This window comes from Cyanistes caeruleus, chromosome 4, assembly GCF_971803275.1.
Source record: "Cyanistes caeruleus chromosome 4, bCyaCae1.hap1.1, whole genome shotgun sequence".
In the NCBI taxonomy this organism is placed as follows: domain Eukaryota; kingdom Metazoa; phylum Chordata; class Aves; order Passeriformes; family Paridae; genus Cyanistes; species Cyanistes caeruleus.
In genome coordinates this window covers 20,256,797-20,278,620 of record NC_141704.1, presented here as the reverse complement: position 1 = coordinate 20,278,620, position 21,824 = coordinate 20,256,797, and the positions used below count along the sequence as shown (strand labels likewise).

Genomic DNA, 21,824 nt, shown 5'->3' with positions numbered 1-21,824 from the left:
ATGCAGAAATTGGCAAGTGTCTGCAGATGTGCTGTGAGTGCAACTCAGGTACATTCTGACTGTCGTACTGAAAGGAAGATTTTAATGAAATAAATGTCAAGATGATTTCTTGGATGACTGCTTACACTAGGATTTGATCTCTTGTTTATACTTGCTTAATATCCATAAATTATGGCATATGTTTCACAAGCATGTAATTACACTTGTCATTCTGTGTGTTAAATTCCTAAGCACTGCAGACAAACTGTGCAGTGATAGATGGCCAGTTCAGACATCATTTGTGGCAAGTTAAATCATTTTCAAAAAAAAAACCCACATGTAGCACTGTAAAATGATCAAGCATACCTAGAAGTAATGTTACTTTTGGTTATCAGCAGCAGAATTTTACTAACTTCACTTTTCTGCTGGTGCTTACTTGATAATCCTTTGCTTAAGAATATATTAAATGCTCTTAAGATTTTCGAGGACAGGTCTGTAGCTGCATTTTGCATTTTGCAGTATTACTATCAAGGTTTGTTAGACAGAATTTTAAGTCATTCCTATGATCATCATCCACTCAGAAGTGCTACAGTGGCTCGTGTGATGAAAAGACCTAAGTATTCCCTTCACTTTTTCCTAAGGTAACAATAAATGCTTCTTAATTTACACCATTCTGTAATGCTTTCCAGCAGTAACCAAAGGCAGAGGAAACTTCACATATCATTTTGCACTGAATTTCAGTGAGTCACTAAATGCCCTTACACCAGCTTCAGACATTCCCATTGCAGTGGATGGAAATTGAGGCTGTACCCACAAGAGAACCCTTGGAGATGTGTGTCCTGCAAAGGCAGTGCTCAGCTGCCACAGGCTCTCCTGGAACAAAGGACAACATACCAGTGTTGGCAGGGTGGATGACTTTCAGCTCATTGGCTAAGGATAGGCTTCTCCAGCACATCAAAGATCACATGTGGCAGGTTTTTGTAAACCAAAGCAAGAACCCTATTTGATACACTGCCAGGTAATGTTTGGTGTTAATATTAGCACGTGCATAAGGTGGTTTGAGGCATAGGGCAGCTCTGCTTGTCCAAATGTATAGCCACTTCGATCTAGTGATATTGCATTTCCCATGTCCTCAGGTGCCCTGGTGCAGTGCCCAGGGTGGCAGCTGGCACTGCAGAGCACTGCCTGCACTCAGTTCTCAGGCTTCTGCCACCACTTTTTGTTCTCCTTGGCACAAGACATGGTGCAGGTAGAGCAGAATTCAGCTCTTACAAAGTGGGAATAAGTATGTGTATAATGTTTTTTCACTTTTTTCCCCCCTTAGTGTTTAGAACAGAATCTTTTAATAAAATCAGGAAGATTCATATAGACATCCAACTCCATAACTTCATTCTTTTTCAGTCAGTGGATCTGAAAAGTGTCCCAAATAAATTCTACCAATTTAATCAAGACTTGCAGAAATACTGGCTGTATGCTGCCCTTGCCTCCTCCTGATCTCTCCACATCCTGAGCCTTCAGTTAAGGAATGCCAATCACTGTTTAAAAAGACTAGTATGTCAGATTTGGAAAAAAAAAAGCTTCCATCATAGTCCAGTTATTTGTTTTATTTTTCCATTTTGCATTATTGTTATGATTCATTTTTTGTGTGTTTTAATATTTTAATGGTCTGTAGTGTATTATAGGGAGGAATCTGGAGCACTGCTGCAAATAGGAACTGTGAAATTAAATACATTATTTATTGTTATGAATCGGTCTGCCTAAATAACTGTAGTAACTACAATATTCACAACATATCACTGTCAATAGCTACTGTGGAAGTATCCTCCAATGTTCTCTATTCAAAACAAAAAATTTCTACACTCCTCCTATAAAGTCCTAGATGTAAAACAAATCAAAGCCTATATGTCAAGAATAAAAGCCAACTACATTTTATGAGAGTAAGTAAATAAGACAGTTCATGGCAAGGGTTTTGCACTGCAGAGATATCAGCCCTAAATACTGAAGGAGCTGCTTGGCATTTAGACAGTTCAGAACTGAGATTGTCAGTGCTGTACAGCAGGAGGTGGTTAGAAACTCACAGTTTTTGAAAATCACTGTGTCTTCATCTATGTACACATACATAGGCCCCTCCAGAAGCCCACTGCACTTCAGACTCACATGGGATGATTCAGTCATTCATACAAATCCAAGGGTCTGTCCTTGAGATCTATGTTCAGCTAGGCAACTGAAGATGAGAGTAAGATGAATTTTGTATTACTGCTCTGGCCAAGACCTTCAAGCTTAGTATTTAAGAAAAATCTTGGCAATCCATGGCTAAAGCACATAAAGGATTGTTTCATATTCAAATGTGCTTTACACTCAGGTCCCCCCATGGCATTTATCAGGACTTCTCAAAAGGTTTTCCTTTGGTTCTGGTCTCTCTCATCATGTATCTGTCATTTTTTTTGGTACTTTATCCTCTCAATGCACAAGTATGTTCCAAAAGGAAAAATGAGGCTGCAGTAGCTGCCTGAATTATACTTGATAGCCTGGTGGTTAAAGTACTCAGCTGGGAACAACTAACCATTGAGTTATAGGGGTTTTGGACATGAAAGTCTCTCCTGCTGAAGCTGTTCATGTTTTCACAAACAATTAAACTTCCATTGGACCCGCCTGAGAGTAATTCACTGTATAGTCCAGTACTCAGTGAGGAATGGGAATAGCTAAGTTCAAATCATTACTCTAATGAACATTTAATGAATTTTAGCATGGATGAAGAAAATTTTCCCATTGTGAAAGCTTATCATCAGTGAATAGACAGCATCTGGCAACAGCAACATTCACATGCATCCAGCTGTCTAGAGGTAGAAGAGCAGGCAAGAGTTTTCAAGAAGATGCACCATTAGAGATCTGTTTGAACAAACAGCTCTGAGAGTAGAGCTCTCCAGGGAAAGTCCTGCACACAGCAGACTGGTGAGATAAGACCTGTTCTGGCATAAAGAAAAGTCACAGGGTGGAAGTTCATTGCATACAGCATGACCAGGCAGCCCTGTTACTGCAGAGTTCTCACACTCTGTGACCAGAACTCAGAATTTTACTATAAAATAGTCTTGTCTCTGTCTGTGGGGTCTGGAATTGAGCTATCCCATCTCCTAAGCTATATTGGATTTCCTTCTCTGAGTCCAAAAGAATTTTCCGAAGAGCATTGTTTAAGTCATCAGTAAATAGTGGAGTAAGTGGGGCACCAGCACTTAACAAATGGTACCCAAGACTGACATTTCAAACTTAGCACTTTCATTTTACATTATAAAATCTCCAAAATAGAAAGAAAGCAAACAAACAAAAAAAGAAATGAAAACCCAACCCAAAAAAGAAGCCCCCAAGTTTCATTAAACATGATAATTTTGGTTCAGAATAAAATGAATGTTTACTTTCAGTTCAGCTGTCAAATTAACTAATTATTTGCCGAGCCTTGCTCACAATATTGCTTTCATGCTTTGGGTAGATTAAAAACAACTGAAAGGAGGAAATTTAGAATTATGAATCACCTTTTCTAAAAGGTATGGAGTCTCCTCTTAGCTCCTGGTAAACAGATGAGGCAGTTATCCACCACAGAGCTGCCAGAAGTTGCCTATTCTTAGGGATTTTTACTCAATTTAGAGATAAGTAAACAAACTTCTAATGAAATTATCATGAAAAATTAAAAAAAAAAAAATAAAGAAAAGGTTTCTGAGACACCAAGAAGCATACTGGCATAATGTTCAGCTAGCATGTCTTCTACAAAACTGTTTTGATTGCTTCTTACTTCAAACATTTAAGAACACAAGAAGTCCTCTCAGCTTAGTAGAACACACATTTGCACACACCTATCTTAATTTCCTTTAATCCCATACTACTTAATTTCATGCTTTGTCAAAAGAATGATGAATATTCATTTCTTCCCAATCACTCTAATATAGGTTGCAGATATGAATTTTAACAATTTTAATATTATTGGGCAATAATCCAGATACCTTCTCCTGACTCTGGAGCTCTCTTTCTTTGATTGTCATGGTTTCCTAAGGGGGATGTACAACCTCTGATTACAGGTCAGGCAGGCTTCACCACTTGCTCCTGAGACCAATGACTTGCATATTTAAATCATACTGTGAGTTGGATAATCTTCTTTCATAGCAAAACCCAGGGGAGAGAGCTATGTAAGAGGATACAAGGAATCTCTCGTTAAGTTCTAGCTATCTGAAGTACTTATATGCCCCTACCCCTTACTCTTATATCTGATTATCAAGGAGCCTTTATATTCACAAATCCCTTCAGCCACAGAAGTGCTCTAACCAGGGAAGCAGGGGCAGTGATCCCTGGCCATCAGTCCTCCAGAGCCCCTGGGCACTCAGCTCCACAGGCATCACCCACCAGGCTGAGGATTCGCTGCTGTGTGACTTGCCCAAGGTCACAGAGAAAAACTGTACTGAAGCAAGACAGAGGACGTAAGGCTCCAACGAGCACTGCCACACAGCAAGGGGAAACTGTCACGCTCACACAAAGCTCTGCAGCTTGCCATTGAGCCAAGCGATTATGTGATCCATACCAAAAATACCCTGCATTCTCATCAGCTTTCTACATCTTTACTCTCATTCTTTCCTACAGGCCAGAATAATTATTTGATGTGTATGCAAAGACACAATAAAATAACTAGAATGGTGAATCTTCATTCCCAAAGCACAAGTTCTTTGCTGTGCAGCCCAAAAATAGAAATAAGGAGAGAAAAAAAACCTCACAAGGTTTGAAACTTGGCAGGAATGGCAGGAAATCATACCTTGAGTCACAGGGCACTCTCAGCATCTGTTCCAACTGCAAGCTTTTGATGCTCCCATATACAGCACAGCTACCCTCCTGTCTTATTCCAGTCAGCAAGACTAGAACCCAAAATATTATTTGTCTTTGCAGTCTCTAATATCCTACAGATTCAGTTTGGAAAATGCTGTTAAGTTAGTACTGGAGATGTGAACTAGCTCACAGATGATGAGTTTTTGTTGTTCAGATGATATTTGGCAAAACAGTTCCCAGTGGGTTGAAACAACAGCTCTGACTGCACTTAGGATTTGAAAGTGGAAGTGTTCGCAACATGCACAAAAGAAATGCTAGTTAATAAGACAAATGTTTACACTTAAAACTTTCTAAGGGTATCATCAAATCCTATCCAACAAAGAAGACATAAACACGTTATTTTTCTCTCATGTTTCATGCTTTTTAATAGCTTTTACTTTCATTACAAACACTTCAGTTCTGCCTGAACTGAGCACAAAGAGAATCAGCCCTTTAATCCTCAGGACAATACATGTTTTCTTCACACTTTGGAAAGCAAATATAGCAGCTGGTAACTTTTAAATCCTGTGCTTTGTTGTGCAAAACATGGCAAGCAGAACCATCAAATTCAGGAGTGGAAAACACTGGCTACTTTAACTGGATCATTTTCCTGCTGGTATAAAAAATGTATATTTTTATACTTCTATCCAGTCTAATTTTCAGAGAGGAAGTAGAAAATTTGGCACTTTTCTTATCATACACAACTGTTTCAAACTTTAGACAACATATAAGAGAGTACTTCTTGGCAATATTTTTTCCTAAAAATCAGCTTATATTTTCATTCTAGAAACAATATCCTATATATATATATATATATATATGTCTGTGCTCTACTAAATCCTCTTTGAGTGGAATTTGGAGTTTTAGGTTTGTAGTTTTTCCATATTATAAAATTATTATTTGGAGAGGCATGTCTCTGGAGATCAAATTGCCATCTTCCCCCCAAGATCATTATTGTCCCATATTGAAAAAAAAAAGAAAAATCTCTTCTAACTGAACATATCCCTATCTATTTTCAGATTGCTATCAATAGTGCATCAACATGATCATGTCTGAAAATTACATAAACCAACAGAGGACCCATGTTCACTTTTTCTATGTGCCTGCTGGACAAACCCTACTCAAATACAAAGCCTATAACAGTGATGACATAATATTTTAATGGACATAGGACATTATTTGCCTCTGGATAAATCCAGTTTAAGAGAGATATCATTCACTGGCTTCCCTGGAATTCATTGTTCTCTCAGGGATTCTTCCTCATGTAAGCAAGACTAAAAGTCACACAAAAATCAGGCTCATGTTTCCCTTTTAAGCAGAATTCAACAAGTAGGTCCTATCCAGCCGGATATAGAAAAATTAAACTATTTACACTACTTGTCTGCACTTCATGAACACAGAAGAAGCCAGAAATTCGAATACTAAAACAAGTCATGCCCCTGCAGCAAGACATCCACAGTCTAGGGATTCCAAGGGCTTTGCACTTTCCATTCAGTGTATGATCCCAGCCCTGACAGCCTATTTGTCTCTTTCTGTGGTTTTGGTTTGGTCCCAGACACCGTAGCAGTAAGCACAGACTGAATTCCCCAGGTTTTTTTATGCTGCTCCTAATGATAAATTTGTTCCCGTCTCAGATTGCCAAGATATATTCTCTTCTCCCACAGCACTGTCTTGAAAGGTTGTTTGGACTATGTAGTCCACAGCCAATAGATTACAGTAATATAACGACAGAACAAACATTCTTTACAAAAGCACACATATATATGCTATATATTCTCTCTTTTCTATTATTAGCCAATAGGTATTGTCTTAATATAACACTGAATTTCAACATGCTCCACTTTATTTAATAGTCCATTTACACATCATCCAAATAGGCAGATCAGTCTGGAGACCTCCTGCAACCTCACCTACATTCATACCACACACCTTCTAGACTGGTATGTTCTTGTCTAGCTCTCAAGGAAATCAGCTCTTCTGGGACACTCTATGTTTCAGCACTACTCATAAAACCAAAGCATAAGCATGATACCCAGAGAAGAAACCACAATGGCAAAAAAAACAGCCCTTTCTTCAGTTGACTTCCTGGGCTTTGTTTCCAAAGCATCAGGCCTAGAGAATCATTGTAGGATCAATAGCTTCTCCAATGAATTGCCTAAGTAAAACTGTGGTCATGAATTTTCACTAAGACCTTAATATTCTACAGCACTTTGCAAACAAAAAAAACAAAGAAAATTTATCTGAAGAGTAACCATCACTTCAGGGGATCAGTGTTCCTATAATGCAATGGAGTCGCTTAACAAAACTGTGCCCTGCCTGGAAGACAATTGCGATGGCATTTTAAATGTAACAGAGCCACTCTCAAAGTAAAAATCTTATGGAAATTGTTAGGCACTTTTCATAGAATGATACCCAAAATGGGCTATCATACTTTTCCTACTTTCCAATTTCTGGAAGAACTATGTGCAAAATGCACTAGTGAAGAAGGAATAGAGATTCTGCCTCTACAAATACCATTGCTACATAACTAAATGCTGGAGGCACCTTTAGTGAAAAAACATAAGCCAAAACTCAAAAGATTAATTATTCCAGCTCAGAAACATCACTTTTGTTCATGTCCCACAGTCTCAAGCTGAAAAAGAAATACAATATGAAGCGAGATCTCACAATACCATGGAATATCTCAGCATTGCTATCACAAATAGTTTTCTTCAGAGAAGAGTTAGAGCCCAGTATCTATCTGAAATGCCAGACAAGAAATCCTACAGGGAGGTAAAAAAAGACAGAGATCCTTGTCCCTTTAAAGTTCAATCTTTTCAAGCATTTCCCTTTTTTCCTGTTATCCCCACAGATGGATCCCTCACATAAGTTTTCTAATTTACAGCTCTTCCTCCTGCTGACACACTCATCCTCACAACCTGCAGAAACCGAGACTCAGTCAGAGTCTTGCCTATTCAGCATGTCTGAAAAATGTTTTCTTTGAAGACTATAGAATGAAATAGCCACTTGAAAAATACTGGCAACAGTGGTCAAAAAGTAGCACTTCTAATTAACCTAGGGAAAGAAATAAATGCGTGGGGAAAGAAAGAGAAAAGGAGAGGACCAAAATTCCTTCCAAAGGAAAGTGAGGAAACTGGCACTATCCATGCAAGTGCTTGAAATCTTCATATAAAACCTCCTATCAATTCCGTCAAAGGATTCCAAAGCCTTCCAGTGAGAAGAGGTTCTATCTGATGCAAGTGCAAGCATGTATCAACCTTTCTATAAACAAGAAAGATGCATGCACACTCACAGACCAGATCCAGTCCCCTTCTGAAAGCATTTTATTCTTTCTATTGAGGACACAGACAGCCAAGGGCCAACAGCCTCCTAATTTTAAGGCCTCACTTAAATGCTTAATTGTCCTGTCAGAGGGATAGGGGACATAATATCTTGCTGGGAGTACATATAGATTCCAGCCCAGAGGAGTATTTTGCTCTTGGCTATTTAATTCATTCCTGTGGAATTAGTGTCCTCCAGTAAGACTTTTGTTCTGATGACTACTTTGATAAATGCTAAGAAGCAGAAGGATATACATTTAAGCACTCTAAACCAGTTTAATCCTAAAAGCACAATATGCTTTAGGGAAAATAATGAGAATGGAAATAGGCAAACACACAAAATCTACCACTTGGCTGTAACACAGTAGTGCCTGGTTTCTGATGACAGTCAGAATGCAGGACTATTCACATTGCCCAACTGCTACTGTACTGAAACAATTAAACACCAGGGGGGAAAAGTCATCTTAATTTGGTTCTCATTGTAGCTAATAAAACTAACATTGCTGTAGTAAAGCACTGAAAACGCGTCAATGACCGTTGCAGTGTCTTGGCTTCCCTTCACTGTGACGTAGGAGCAGAGGAGCTCTGTCCTGAGAAATCAGCAGCAATGTCTATGCTGGTAAATCACATTATTTCAGAGCACTTCTCTCAGTAACAGCTCAGCTGTCTCCACTGTCAGGCTGTCAGGACAGTCCATAACTCGGCCATGACCTGTGCCAGCCAAGTCTCCCAATTTTCTGACAGGCTTCAGAAGTCATCATGGGTCAGGAATCATTCCCTCCTGGTAATTTGCATGCAGCCCCATGATTTGGGGGAAGAAAGGAGTATGTGATATGGGTGTGGATTGTCTGTGTCACCTGGCCTCAGCCATGAAAGGATGAAATTATTTTCTCTGCCTATGCAGTTTCCTTCATGTGAGGGAAATGTATATATATATATATATATATATATATATATATATATATATATGTCACAATGTATATATATATGTCACATGTATGTGTGTGTATATATATATATATGTAATCAGATTGTTGGTCTTTAGCAGCTACACTCTCTTTGAAAGGTGCTCATGTCTTGTACTTATGGAATGACATAAAACCCTCAACATTTCAGGCAGTTTCAACATGCCTACAAAAGCAGGGGAGACATTTCAAACATTTAACTAATATTAATCAAGCTTCTGATTGTTCCTGTGAAATGCTTCAACACAAGCAAATCAAAATTACAAAAGAGAAAAACAAAAAGATCAGAAGATGCTTCTCAAGCCTTGTAGCAAACCAATGACAAACAAATGAAAATAACAGAGAAAAATAGATTACCCTTTTGCTCTAACCACAGGTTATAGTTCCATCTAGGAATGTGAGAAACCAAAATTCTTAAACTTTCAGAGGAGTATTTATGGAAGTAATATACTGTAAAATAATGAATGAATGCATCAAGTTGGTTCTGTACTCTCTTGCCTCAAGCAGCTTAGCACAAATAAAATTTGACACTAATCAGTGCTAGCAGTTTTCACAGAATCTGAAAACCTATTATTTCTTCTGGCTGCAACTAAAAAAAATTTGGCAACTGTTTCATTATTGATGCTAGCAAAGTACTTCTAGTACCTATAATTTTATATTGGTGTTGACCTGGTATTTGCCTCTCTTGACCACACACATTTAACCTGGTACTGACAGAAGAATTGTGGTTGAATTAAACGGGGTTTTCTGCATATCAAGTGTCTACTGCCATGGAAATATAATGAGAGGTGAATGTTTCTTCTATGTAAAAAAAGTTCAATTATGAAAAAAATATATAATCATAATAAAGGTATTTTCCAGCCAATAACAAGATGCTCAGGCACTAAACAGATATATGCATGTACTAAGCTACAAAAAAAGCACTGTAAAATTAAATGGGATGTATTGGTTTCCTTTATAGTTAAAAATTATTTAGAAAGTGCAAATATTATCTAGAACGAAAGTAAAATAAATATGTTCATCTTAAGACCTATTTAAAAATGTTTTAGTCATCTTCTCCCTACATACAATAATTTTTCTTCACACTTCACACAAAATTTTCCACGTTTTAACCACCAGGAAAAAAAATCTTATTACACATTTCAATGGTATGGCAGTGGAAAATATTGACATATGCAGCAGGACACAGTGAACAGAAAATGGTTATATTTTAATGAGTGCAGCACTTTTTATTAATGAATACTAATATGTTAGGTAAAATTCTTGAGCCTCTTCTTTACTTCTTTAAAGTACATAATACAGTGTTTCCATTATGGAAAGGGCCCGCAGTCACACATGGAACAGACTGACTCCTGCATCTTCCTAGAGCCTTTGAAGTCTGTAATGCTCATGAAGTGCAAATATTTCTGTAGATACAGAGTCTAGATCAGGATCTGAGTATGCCTCAGGTTGCCTCACAAAAATACATTTCTGCTCTCTGAAATTAGGTGGTAAAATGTTATCACATTTTATTTACATCATATTCCTTTCATGAGATGCACTCCATTGCCACAATTTAAATTCAAAGCCCAGCATTTATGAAGTTCAGTGAGATAAGCCTCTGTACTATGGTAATGCCCTCATTTCTGGGAGGCCTGTCTGTTGCTCTGTGCAGGTCTAGAACACAAGGCAGCAAAAGTGCCAAATGGAAGCCAAACATAAAAAGACCTGCAACTAAGCATAAAAGGCATCATACAAGTATAGCCCTAGTAGCTGTGTAAAGCTACCAGGCAAAGATATACACTAAAATCCAAAATGAGGCAATGAAACAATCAAATGAATAAGCAAAATGCTAGTGGAACTAATATATACACTTCTAGATATACTAAAAGAAACTACCCCTTGCATTTTGGATGGTTACCATAAAGTTGAAAGTGCAAATGTCATTTGCACTTGTACTTGTATAGGGGTAAATGTGCATGAAATGTATAAGGCAAATGTGCATGAAGTGAATACCAGTCCCTTCAAACAGCACCTATTAAAGTGGATTACAGCTCTGCAGCAAAAAGGAAATTTGACCAAAAAGAGGAAATAAGTAATTTAGCCTTGGGAAACTGGTGAAAACAGAAGGCAAGACAAGGAAAGGCCAGGCAAGGCAAAGTAAGGCAAGGAAGGAATAAAGCTGTTGATGAATATTTGGCCTTATACACATGTACATAAATATATACATAAAAAGCTTGAGATCACAATCCACAAAGCATACTGTCCACTCATCTCAATCTGCAAACTATCCTCCCTAGGCTGCTCCTTGTGTGACACCAGGTAGAAGATGTGTGAAGGTGACAGATGGAGTGTACCAAGGAGTTCAGAAATAGTATGTGGGTTTTAGATGTGAGGACATAAGCATAAACAAATATCTCTCACTTCCCAGAAGATTTTAACCATTGACATAAGTAATTCAGACATTAAACAAGTAAAAGCTTTGAATACAGGGAACATAACACAAGAAGTAAGCTAAGCTACATAGTCTCTCGTTTCCTCCAGGCCAAGTTTGGGGGGCCTGGGAAACAACCCAGATGCTCCTAAATGTCATACAAAACAGATAAAAGTTTCCATCTAGTCATGCCTAATCACCCTGCAGGAAAACAGAATTTCTGTAAAACAAATATAAGGAAGGATGTAATATTTTGACAGACTGAGTCAGTAGAAAGGTTTTCATTGTGATAATGAGAGCTGCTCAACTGAGACAGCCAGCTCCTCGATAGATCCTACCATTCTATGGTCCCTTGTCTCTGTTTTCTTTGTGAAGCAGCCCACTCCTGATGTTTCCTGAAAAAGAACACTTAAAATTATGGCAAAAACCAGCAACCTGATGATAATCAAGGAATAACAGGTCCACTTTTACACAATTAATTCCATGCTCCAGTGTTTCCTGTATATAAAGTACCTCTGGAAAGTCTAAAACCATCAATCGATGAAATTTATTCAGTCCAAATTTGTACCTTTATGTTTTGGACCTACTACGGATAAGACGAATAGAAAATCACCTGTTAAGCACCAATGCACCTCAAAATTCACAGAAGGAGAAAGGAGAGAGAAGAATTCAAGGCAAGCCATTTGATTAGGAGAAAGGCTATAGACAGAGGTCATTTTCTGTGGTGGCCTCCCTCCCCTCTTCTCATGGAAACACTTAGATAAAAAAATACATTTACTAGAAGTTTATGGTATCCACCAGATCTTCAGATAGAACTATTGACCTCTAAGTTTTCTGTTGTAAAATCAATATAATAAAGAAAAAAATGCAAGAAAAAGAAAAATAGCAGCAAAAAATTTCAGGCTGCTAATAGTAGCACTTCTTAGGCTATCTTTGTGTATTCACATTGAGAGATATAATATACTTCTCACAAATTCACTACAAATTAAAATTTTGCCAGATAATAATGTTCTTAAAAATATGTAGTCCTGGCATTTACGAACTTCAGAACAGGTACTAAGGCAATACTGAACTTCAAATTACAGGTTCAGCTTTTTAAAAAGTACTGTTAAACAGAAATATGGATGAATCACACTCATCCTGGATAAAATGGAAAGGCATTTGCATGACAGTGATTGCTGACTTCAGTGAAAGTACAGACATTTACCCCAGCTGAGTATCCCACCTTGACCAAGATACAGTAAACACAATTCCATGCCTAGAGCCTCTATGAGCACAGGTCAAGGCCCAAGTCCTCAGATACAAAGCTGTGGGAATGCATCTGCTGAGAATTTCAGCCTACGTCTTTGGTCTGAGTACAACACAAACTGGATTATACATCTAAGTTTCTGGAAAATTACCCTTTATTTTTTAATCCTCTTGACTATAACCATTGTGAGTGGTTTCTGCCATGCTTCTAACCCAGAACCTTATCCAGAAGCCTTTACTCATGAAGAGATCACTTCTAAGAGGAAAGTGTGAAAACAGATTTCACAGGCTGGTCCATCATCAGACATTAAAGGGTATAATTTACCATTTTTTTCACACTATTAGGAATATTTCTACAGGATCTATATTTAAAACTAAAAGAGATGTCTTCTCCTTTTGCCAGCAGCTGTGTTACATCAATTAAATGGGTAAATAAGATCTTTCCCCAGAGGGGATATCACATGACCCTCTATTGATTAAGACTGCAGTAGAATGTTATTTGCAATCTTATTGCATAATGTAAATCAGGAGGTAGCTGTCAAGGTTTCAGAAGACAAATTGCCGCTATCTTAGACAATTCATAGGCCTCTCTCCTTCTTGCTGCTCTTAATTCACAGTTAATGCATGTCTTACCAGGCTTAGTTTCTTAAATCAGTCTACAGAATCCTATTCAACTCAAAACTGGGTGTAAGTCATAGTCTACGTGGTCCTGCATTAAAATGGGTACTAAAGTGACCATTCCATCTAGCATTATTTCAGAAATATGCATTATTTAATAGGATAACACAGCTTCAAGAAAGGATGTGAACTGAAAAATAGACACCTCCTGCAACACGCCTGATGGTTCCCAGGACAGATAAACCGCTCCACCAGGCACAACTCCAGAGGTGCTCTCCATATAGAACATTTTTTAAGTCTTAGCTGAGTTTTGTGTACTTGACTTTCCAAGTAAAACATATGGCTAGAACTAGTCCACTACTCTCAAACCTCTGCAGTAACTGGAGCTAGCATCAGTTTTGAGACTGAAAGGAACACCTTGACCACAACCCAGCAGTCACTTTGCTCCTCCACTGACCTGGAAATCCTTCATTATTTCCTTCGAGGGAGAGCCAAAGGGAAGGACTAAAATCTCCATTCAAATGACTGAACTGCACTATGCTGAGAAACTATCAGAAAAGGCCAGACTTTCTCTACTACTAATCAATCTCAGTTACAACAATTAAAAAACAAGTGCAAAACTTTTCAAAATACATAACAGCAATATTAAACATTACCAAAATCTTCTGCACCAAAGTCAAAGAAATGGTCTTTAAGTGGGTTTTGGTGATTGTAAAATTGTATGAAATAAGGCAAGATTTCTGAATGGATGAAAAAAACAGTGGATGGTAGGACAGGAACAGATTCAGACATAAGTTACAATTGTTCCGCACATTGGAAAAAGTTCTCAACTTACCATCATCTGTTTGCCATTGCAAAGGATTAAAAATTAAGTACCTGCTGCCTGATCATTTCCATACAAACTGATTGATAAGAATGTGTTCATCTTCCCATCTGACTTAGTAAATTTAAAAGTGGCAGGTTTACTTTTCCGTTATCTAGAATGTCTGAACTTCATAAAGTATTTGGAAACATATGCCACTAGAACTGTTGCCTAAAAATAATCTCTCACAAAGTGATAACAAAGTCTGTAAAAAATATCACCTTGCAGAAAATATGGAGGGGGTAAAATTTCATGAAAATCAAAGATATTACAGTACATTTCATTTGGCTAGACATGCACATCAACAGCACTAGATTATTACTGGCATACCTTTCTATGTAAGGAAATTACCTGGTCCTCCAAAAAATGTATTTGTGTTAAAATCTTATTTTTCATTCTCCTGGAAATTTGGGAAATTAATCCCAACCCAATCTTGATAAGCATAAATGCTCAACATGCAGCAAATTTGAGTAGTAGAAGAATAAGCATACAAATCCCTAAAGAGTAAATATGTGCACAGATTGCTCAGAACTTTAAGAGAAGCAGTTGGCACCTTAAAACAGGGTCTGCAAACACTGCTTTTAGGTATTTTTCCCCCCTTTGCTTTGAAAGAGCAAACCAGCCATTTCAGATTTTTGAATGTGAAAAGTGTCCTTCCTTTTATTGAAAGTACGACAACACAATCACTTCACTTATTTCATTGTTCTTGAAATAAAATTAAAAAAAAAAAAATAGAAAATGTTACTTACCTTAAAGAGTCTTAAAATATTTGCGACCATAATGGACACAGAACTTGCTGCAGCACCTATCACACCTGATATCTTGTCTGGCTTAGTGAAAATTGGTGGGTCACCGTTTGCACACTTCACGTCTGAACCATCTTTTTCTATCAATGCTTGCACAAATGTTAAGGACTGCTCCAATGCATAAGTGTCCCTGGAACACGTATCAAGAATACGGACACCTAAGGTGATATTGGCAAGAAGATCAGGGTCTTTATTGATCTGATCAACTGCATACAGCATTGCCTCTAGTCTGTGGATCCCCTTCTCCTTCTTGAGCTCCCCACAAGGCACCCCTCTATCCCCTTTTGCATGAACGGGGAACAGTCCTCCCAAGATGATGTCCCCATCCAATCGAATGGAGTGGGCATATTCCTGGCCGTGAGTTCTTTGCATCAGAGTGAGTATCCAGTAGAATTTGGCTGTTAACAGGAAGAAACAATGGCAGGAAACCAATCGTTTGCCTTCGTATACCATTTTCTCTGAAGACGTTGTTGCTATCCAGTACCCAGGTTTTCTTCTTGCTAAAGGATGAGGCTGACCATTTGAAGCTGCACTTTCTGGAGGCTACCATCAGTGCCCAGTAAGTAATACAGAACCATGCGGTAGGTAGGTAGAAAAAAAGATCTCAGCAGAAGTACATGAAGTGTGTTTTACAAAAGATGTCCACCAATGGAACGGGTTGATCAGCTTTTCTGAGGCGGTTTTTCAGTTGCTCCTAATCGATGCTGAGGAGTAGGGTCGTATGTCTGGTCCTGATGCTAAAAGGAGGTCAGTAACGTATGTCCTTGTATTTTGCCCTACAGCTGAGGTACTTCTGAAAAACAAATAAAAAATAATTTTTAAAAACAGTAAGAAATACCATTTACTTCAGCAGTTTTATACCTGCCACACAGTGTATTTACTTTTGAATAGCGGTTGAATAGGTTACATTACCTAGGTTTTACTTTCAATGTTCTTTAAGTTAGCAAACCTTGGCCTTCAGTGAATTTGAACACCTGGCTGCACTGTACTATAAGCCAGGAAATTGATGATGCCAGCAGAGCAACAGCCGAATCAGGGGAACTAAACTTAGCTTGGTGTTCAGATTCTGAACAGTAATTCATATTTACCTTCATGTTGCACGACACCCAGAAACAGACCTGATCCATAACACATTTTATTTTCTGTTTTCCTGCATTATTCTGTTCAACTTTATTATTCTGCTCCAGCCTACAGAAGTGCAATAACCACTTACACTGTCACCCCTGGAGAGGTCTCATTTATGACAATGGAGTAATCAGGGTACCTGAATTTAAGTACATCCTTCAGCCAATGCAGTACAAGCACATTCAACTCATTTGGATGTCAGACTGATTATTTCTCCCATACAATTCACTTGGGGGGGGGGGGGGTAACTACCTATATCTAAATCTCCTTCAAGATAATGTCTAATACTAAATTATTTTCATGAAAAGGTAGTTGAATTCACAAATAGAAAGAGCACAACATATTATGTTAGGAAACCAGCTGAATATCCAACATTCCTTTTCCAACATTTGACTTGAGCTGAGGTTTAACATTAACAAGGTCTCTATTTTCTGCTTGCATTTGGACCACATTAAATAGGAACAATGTTGTGCCTGCACTGACATTTGGAGAGATCCCACTGATTTTAACGAGATGAGGATTTCAGCCTACATATCTAAACACCTGACTGACTGTTATAAATATCTCCAAATTGCCCACACTTTAATTCTCAAGTGAAGGCATTTATTTATTTCAATTCTTAACAAAACTATACATGCCTGAATAAATTTTTAAACCTCTGAGGAGAAGAAAGGAAGGGGAAATAATTTTACCTGATACTACATAGGCACACTGTGGGCAATTGCATTTGAACCAGTCACTCAATACATCTGTTACAGTCTACAGAGAGCAGTGGACATCCTAGGGTACAATTTACGTTATCTTTTTCTGTACAAATGTTTTACTTACTATTGATCACATTGAACAAGTGCCTGTACAGAAAATCCAAGCATCAGGCTCATCTGTAAATATCTACTTTGTCCATAGTGATCTGACTTGCTCCTACCAAAAATATGGTCACACTGGAAGACAACTACAGACAAAATCACAAAACTTTTATAGATCATGTAGTAACAAAACTCAAAATGCACTTTGATAATGCTTTTTTTACATTGTTTTTGTTACGTGTTTTTCTTACATGATAACACTAAGCTCACAAAAGTTGAAGCAGAGTCTTCAAATGATGGCTATTTGAAGACCTGAGAAAAAGATTCACAATGGAAAGTCTTTTACTGAATGTGAATCTCACAGTGATCTGGTATTAGAACCAGTTGAAAATGAGATGTTTGATGGGTATGAATAAAATCACTGCAATTGAGAACGGCACACAGGACTTCCCATGCCCCATTTAGTTTTGCTTGAATTTGGCTCAGGGTTCAATCCAAGTGATACAAAATCTGTGTTGTTTTATGTGATAATCCCATCGTTCTCCCTTGGCTCTTTTTAGGCACACAGGTTATAAAGCTGCCTAGGCTTCAGCCCTGTGAGCCAAACTCAGAGTCATCCACAAACTCAACAACTTGACTCAGACTACAGTGCGATTTGATCCAGGCCCATGGGATGCTTCTCATATGGTCCACACTGTAGAGAAAAGACTGGACTACTAACTAGCCACAATTATCTGTTCTTTTGATTGCCTTAGTAGGAAAAACACAGTTATGGCTTCAAAACAGCAAAGAGTAGACTGAAAATAGGTATGGAAGCAATTTCTTTATGGTTCCACAATGAACTCATTAGTCCATGCATGGATGTACAAGCCAGGCAGGGATAAATTCACTAAGGGAATGAAAGATAAGACTACTCTTATTTAAAACTATATGGAGAACAAGAAAGTACAAGAAATGAAAAGGGGAAAATATTCCTGAAAGAAAAAAACACTGCTTTTTCTCTTTTTCAGCCACAGGCTAATTCCTTACAGCCAAAGAATGCCCAGAAATGGAAGCGTCAGTCTTCATACAAAAAAATAAGGATGAATTCAACTACTGCAACCCCAATTCTAACAACAATACAGAAGCTACAGTGAGCCCAAGATCATCAGTCTAATACTTTATCTGCAACTGACTGAAAATCAAATGAATTGGCAATTAGCATTTTTCAACATTATAGTCTTCATAAGCATTAATTGCTTTGCCTCAGTTTGCATGGTTTCCTGAAGAAGTGTTTCTTAGCTGCAACTGTCCACTGCTTGTCTATAAAAAAGGAATAAAATTTTAAAGTGTTCTTTTTAAAAATTTAAGACCTTTTAGTCTTTTTTTAATGTTACCTAAGAAATAAAAGCTTCTATTATACTGCTTAATTTATTCATGGCACACTGCTTTTTATATATTGATTAACATTACCTTTTACAGAACATTTCAAGTCTGTGTAGCTAAGCAGAAAGCATATGATCTAAATTAATTCCATTTTTATCAATGAATTTTAGTGAAAAAGTGAGGCCTCTGGGCTATAAAGCCTGAATGAACTTTTCTCATGTGCAGAGATTTCATTTTAAGTAAAATGCTGTCCTTTTCCAAGTGACCATAAAAGTTTGAGTTAATGCAAATATATTCTTGATTTACCAGGTTCCCCACTGTAGTATTTGGTGTTCACTAGAAACTTGAGTTCAGAGAAGAAATTCATATATTTCCCCAGCACAGCCCGAGAGTAAGTGCACCACAAAGCATCTCTTCCAGTCACCTTGTAATACGTGCTTCTCTTGGGTTTATTTCATTAAAAATATCTGGCATTATCAGAACATATTGCTATTTTTAAAGTCAGTATTTCAGCACAAACCTCCACTTGTTCTGCTAGAATATATATTTATTTTTAAACCTAAGGAGGCGGAGTGCTGCAAGACAGTGGAGATGGAAACTTCTGCATGTAGTGTCTGGTTCTGAAATTACTTCCTTCATAAAATCATTCAGCTTTATCACATATTTGGTACTCAAGGTTGTGTATTTTTGTACCACACTGCCAGAACCAGTTCGTCAGAATGAACCCAAACCAGTTGTTACTCCAACCACAGACTCATTGCAATAAAAGACAGGCTCATTATGGAACTTCTTTATGTTAATGAAAAGGTCTAAATAATGAGTTGAGTGACAGATAAATACTTAAATAAATATAGGAAATGTTTCTATTTTGTTAATGAGGTTCCTGAAAGAGCCATCTTCAGCTGGCACTGAAGTTTTCACTGAAAACATGTAAAAAGATTCAATATATTCACCAGGAAATAGTTTTAAACAATTTTACAATTCCAGACAGCAGCAGGATGTCTCTGCAGCATAGTCAGGATGGACATTTTACGGCTGACACTGCTAGACAGACGTACATGAACCTTTACTGAGGGACAAAATAAGCTATCAAGTGAGGGGAAAAAATACCTCAGAAAAAATGCTTAAAATTTTGTTTGAGCCATGGTTGGAACTGCACTAAGATAAAAGAAAGCAAATATTCAGTGAATTAGGATATGAGAAGTTCTAGAGTGAAAACCCATTCACAAAATATCAGATTGTCCGGTCAATACAAAACTGATCTGGTTTTACTGAATGAAAACAAAACAATGGCAATGTCCATTATTAAGTTCTGAAGAGGAAAAAAAGAAAAGAACAAATTTGATTATTTTGACACTTTACCTCTGAACTATGAAAGAATTCTCTTTCTAATGTTCATTTAAATGTTCACAAAAGTTGCTTCTTTCTCCTGTACAGCATTCCACAACGAGCAAATAGATGAATTTCCACACAGAACAGGTAAAGAGTTGCCACCTGCACACAGTAACCCGACCCATATAGAAGATTAATGGGTTTTGCTGACAACAAAAGGGAATTTGGAAAACCTTTGGCCTTGACATCGCAACTCCTAACTTGCAAGAGAATTCTTCACTGATGTAATTAGTCTTATCTACCTCGCCTCTTCTGTAATGGTTTGCTGTGCCCCTGCCACAGAGGTAACCTTTACACAATAATCAGGACTTCAAGGCGAATCACTCTCACATCTCGTTTACAGGAACTATTTCTTCCCTTTGCAGTCTGATGTCTACCATCAGCCTGATCAGCCCCTTTTCAAATACCCCAGAACACTTGCCTTCACTTCCTACCCTGCAAATATCCACTTACCAAACAAGCTACCCTGTGAAAATCCAGCACAGGTCCTTCTGCTGGGGTGAGAGTTAAGAGGAGCCTACAATTTTTAAAAAGGAGACTACATTGAATATTTTCCTCTGCCCTTGGTTGTACTTAAAACTTAATGAACACCATCAGTATTAACACCTTCAGAAAAGGTTTCACCTCTGGTCTAGCAAATGATGATCAAGATTTTCCCAGGCACCCTAGGAGACCTTTCTCTGTTGATTCCGCTTTCATTTGACCCTCTTCCCACTAGACTCCCTCTCCCCAGTCCTCACAGCTGTGTTCAGAGCAGGCGCTGCCGGTGCAGTCCGGTGCTCTGCAAGAACGGCTCTGCCCCCAGAAACGCGGCCGCCCGCCGAAATCGTCCCGGGGCACCCTGCAGGAAGGTCCCTCGCTGCGTCCACGCCCGACTCCGGCGACGGCCCCGGCGAGCGGGCGATGCCCCGGGCGAGCGCCGCTCCGCATCCCGCTCTCCATGTCCCGCTCTCCGTACCCGGCGCATGGCGCGCCCGTGAGTTCCGCACAGCACTCGGAACAGCGCTCGGCGAGCCGCACCCGCGCCCTCCGCACAGCACAGCGCGGCCAACTCCGCGGACCCTGCACAGCACTCCGAACAGCATCCCTACAGCACCCCGCACAGCATCCCGCACAGCATCCCGCACAGCATCCCACACAGCATCCCGCACAGCATCCCGCACAGCATCCCGCACAGCACCCCGCACAGCACTCTGCACAGCACCCCGCACAGCACTCCGAACAGCACCCCGCACAGCATCCCCGCACAGCATCCCGCACAGCATCCCCGCACAGCATCCCGCACAGCATCCCCGCACAGCATCCCGCACAGCACCCCGCACAGCACTCTGCACAGCACCCCGCACAGCACTCTGCACAGCACCCCGCACAGCACTCTGCACAGCACTCCGAACAGCACCCCGCACAGCATCCCCGCACAGCATCTCGCACAGCATCCCGCACAGCACCCCGCACAGCATCCCCGCACAGCATCCCGCACAGCATCCCGCACAGCATCCCGCACAGCACCCCGCACAGCACTCTGCACAGCATCCCGCACAGCACTCTGCACAGCACCCCGCACAGCACTCCGAACAGCATCCCGCACCGCGTTCCGCACCGCACTCCGCTCTCTGCCCTCCACCCCTCTCCGCCTGCCCCCGGCGCGCACCGCCGGCAGCCGACAGCCGGCCACGCACCGGCTTTCCGCGCGGCTCCTCCGTGCTTCCCCGGCTCATCGCGTGCTCGCCACCTTTCCCGGCCCGTGGAAGGGCTACCGCAGCCAGGCCGGCCCCGCCCAGCGGAGGGGCCCGGGGAGCGCCCCCGGGCTGGGCGAGCCGGCTCTCCCCGCGCAACTCCGCGACCATCGCCCATCACCGCTGCGCTTCTCCCTTGAAGGGAGCCCCCTATTGTTCTCCACTTTACTTAGCCGAGCGATTTATTATTTTTTGTCTCTTCCCAGGCTCATCCGTACCCCAGCTGGCGTGTGCTGTGAAGGGATTCCGGCACAGCCTCGCCGCGGCTCCTTCAGCGAGCGGCCGCAGGACGGGTTTGAGCCTGAGGTTGAGCTGCCTCCCGGCGCGGCCTTGCAGCCGAGGCGGCC

At 39.8% G+C, this 21,824-nt stretch overlaps 1 protein-coding gene across 2 annotated transcripts in view; it reads right to left on the bottom strand.

Annotated features, from left to right (window-relative positions):
- Window positions 1-21,824, bottom strand: part of GRM8 (glutamate metabotropic receptor 8) — a 308,210-nt gene that overhangs the window by 285,084 nt on the left and 1,302 nt on the right. For both annotated transcript variants that reach the window (XM_086886947.1, XM_086886948.1), the window contains exon 2: window positions 14,997-15,846. In XM_086886947.1, the coding sequence (XP_086743073.1) occupies window positions 14,997-15,506 (510 nt within the window). In that variant the 5' untranslated portion in view covers window positions 15,507-15,846. The remainder of the gene's footprint in view (window positions 1-14,996; window positions 15,847-21,824) is intronic.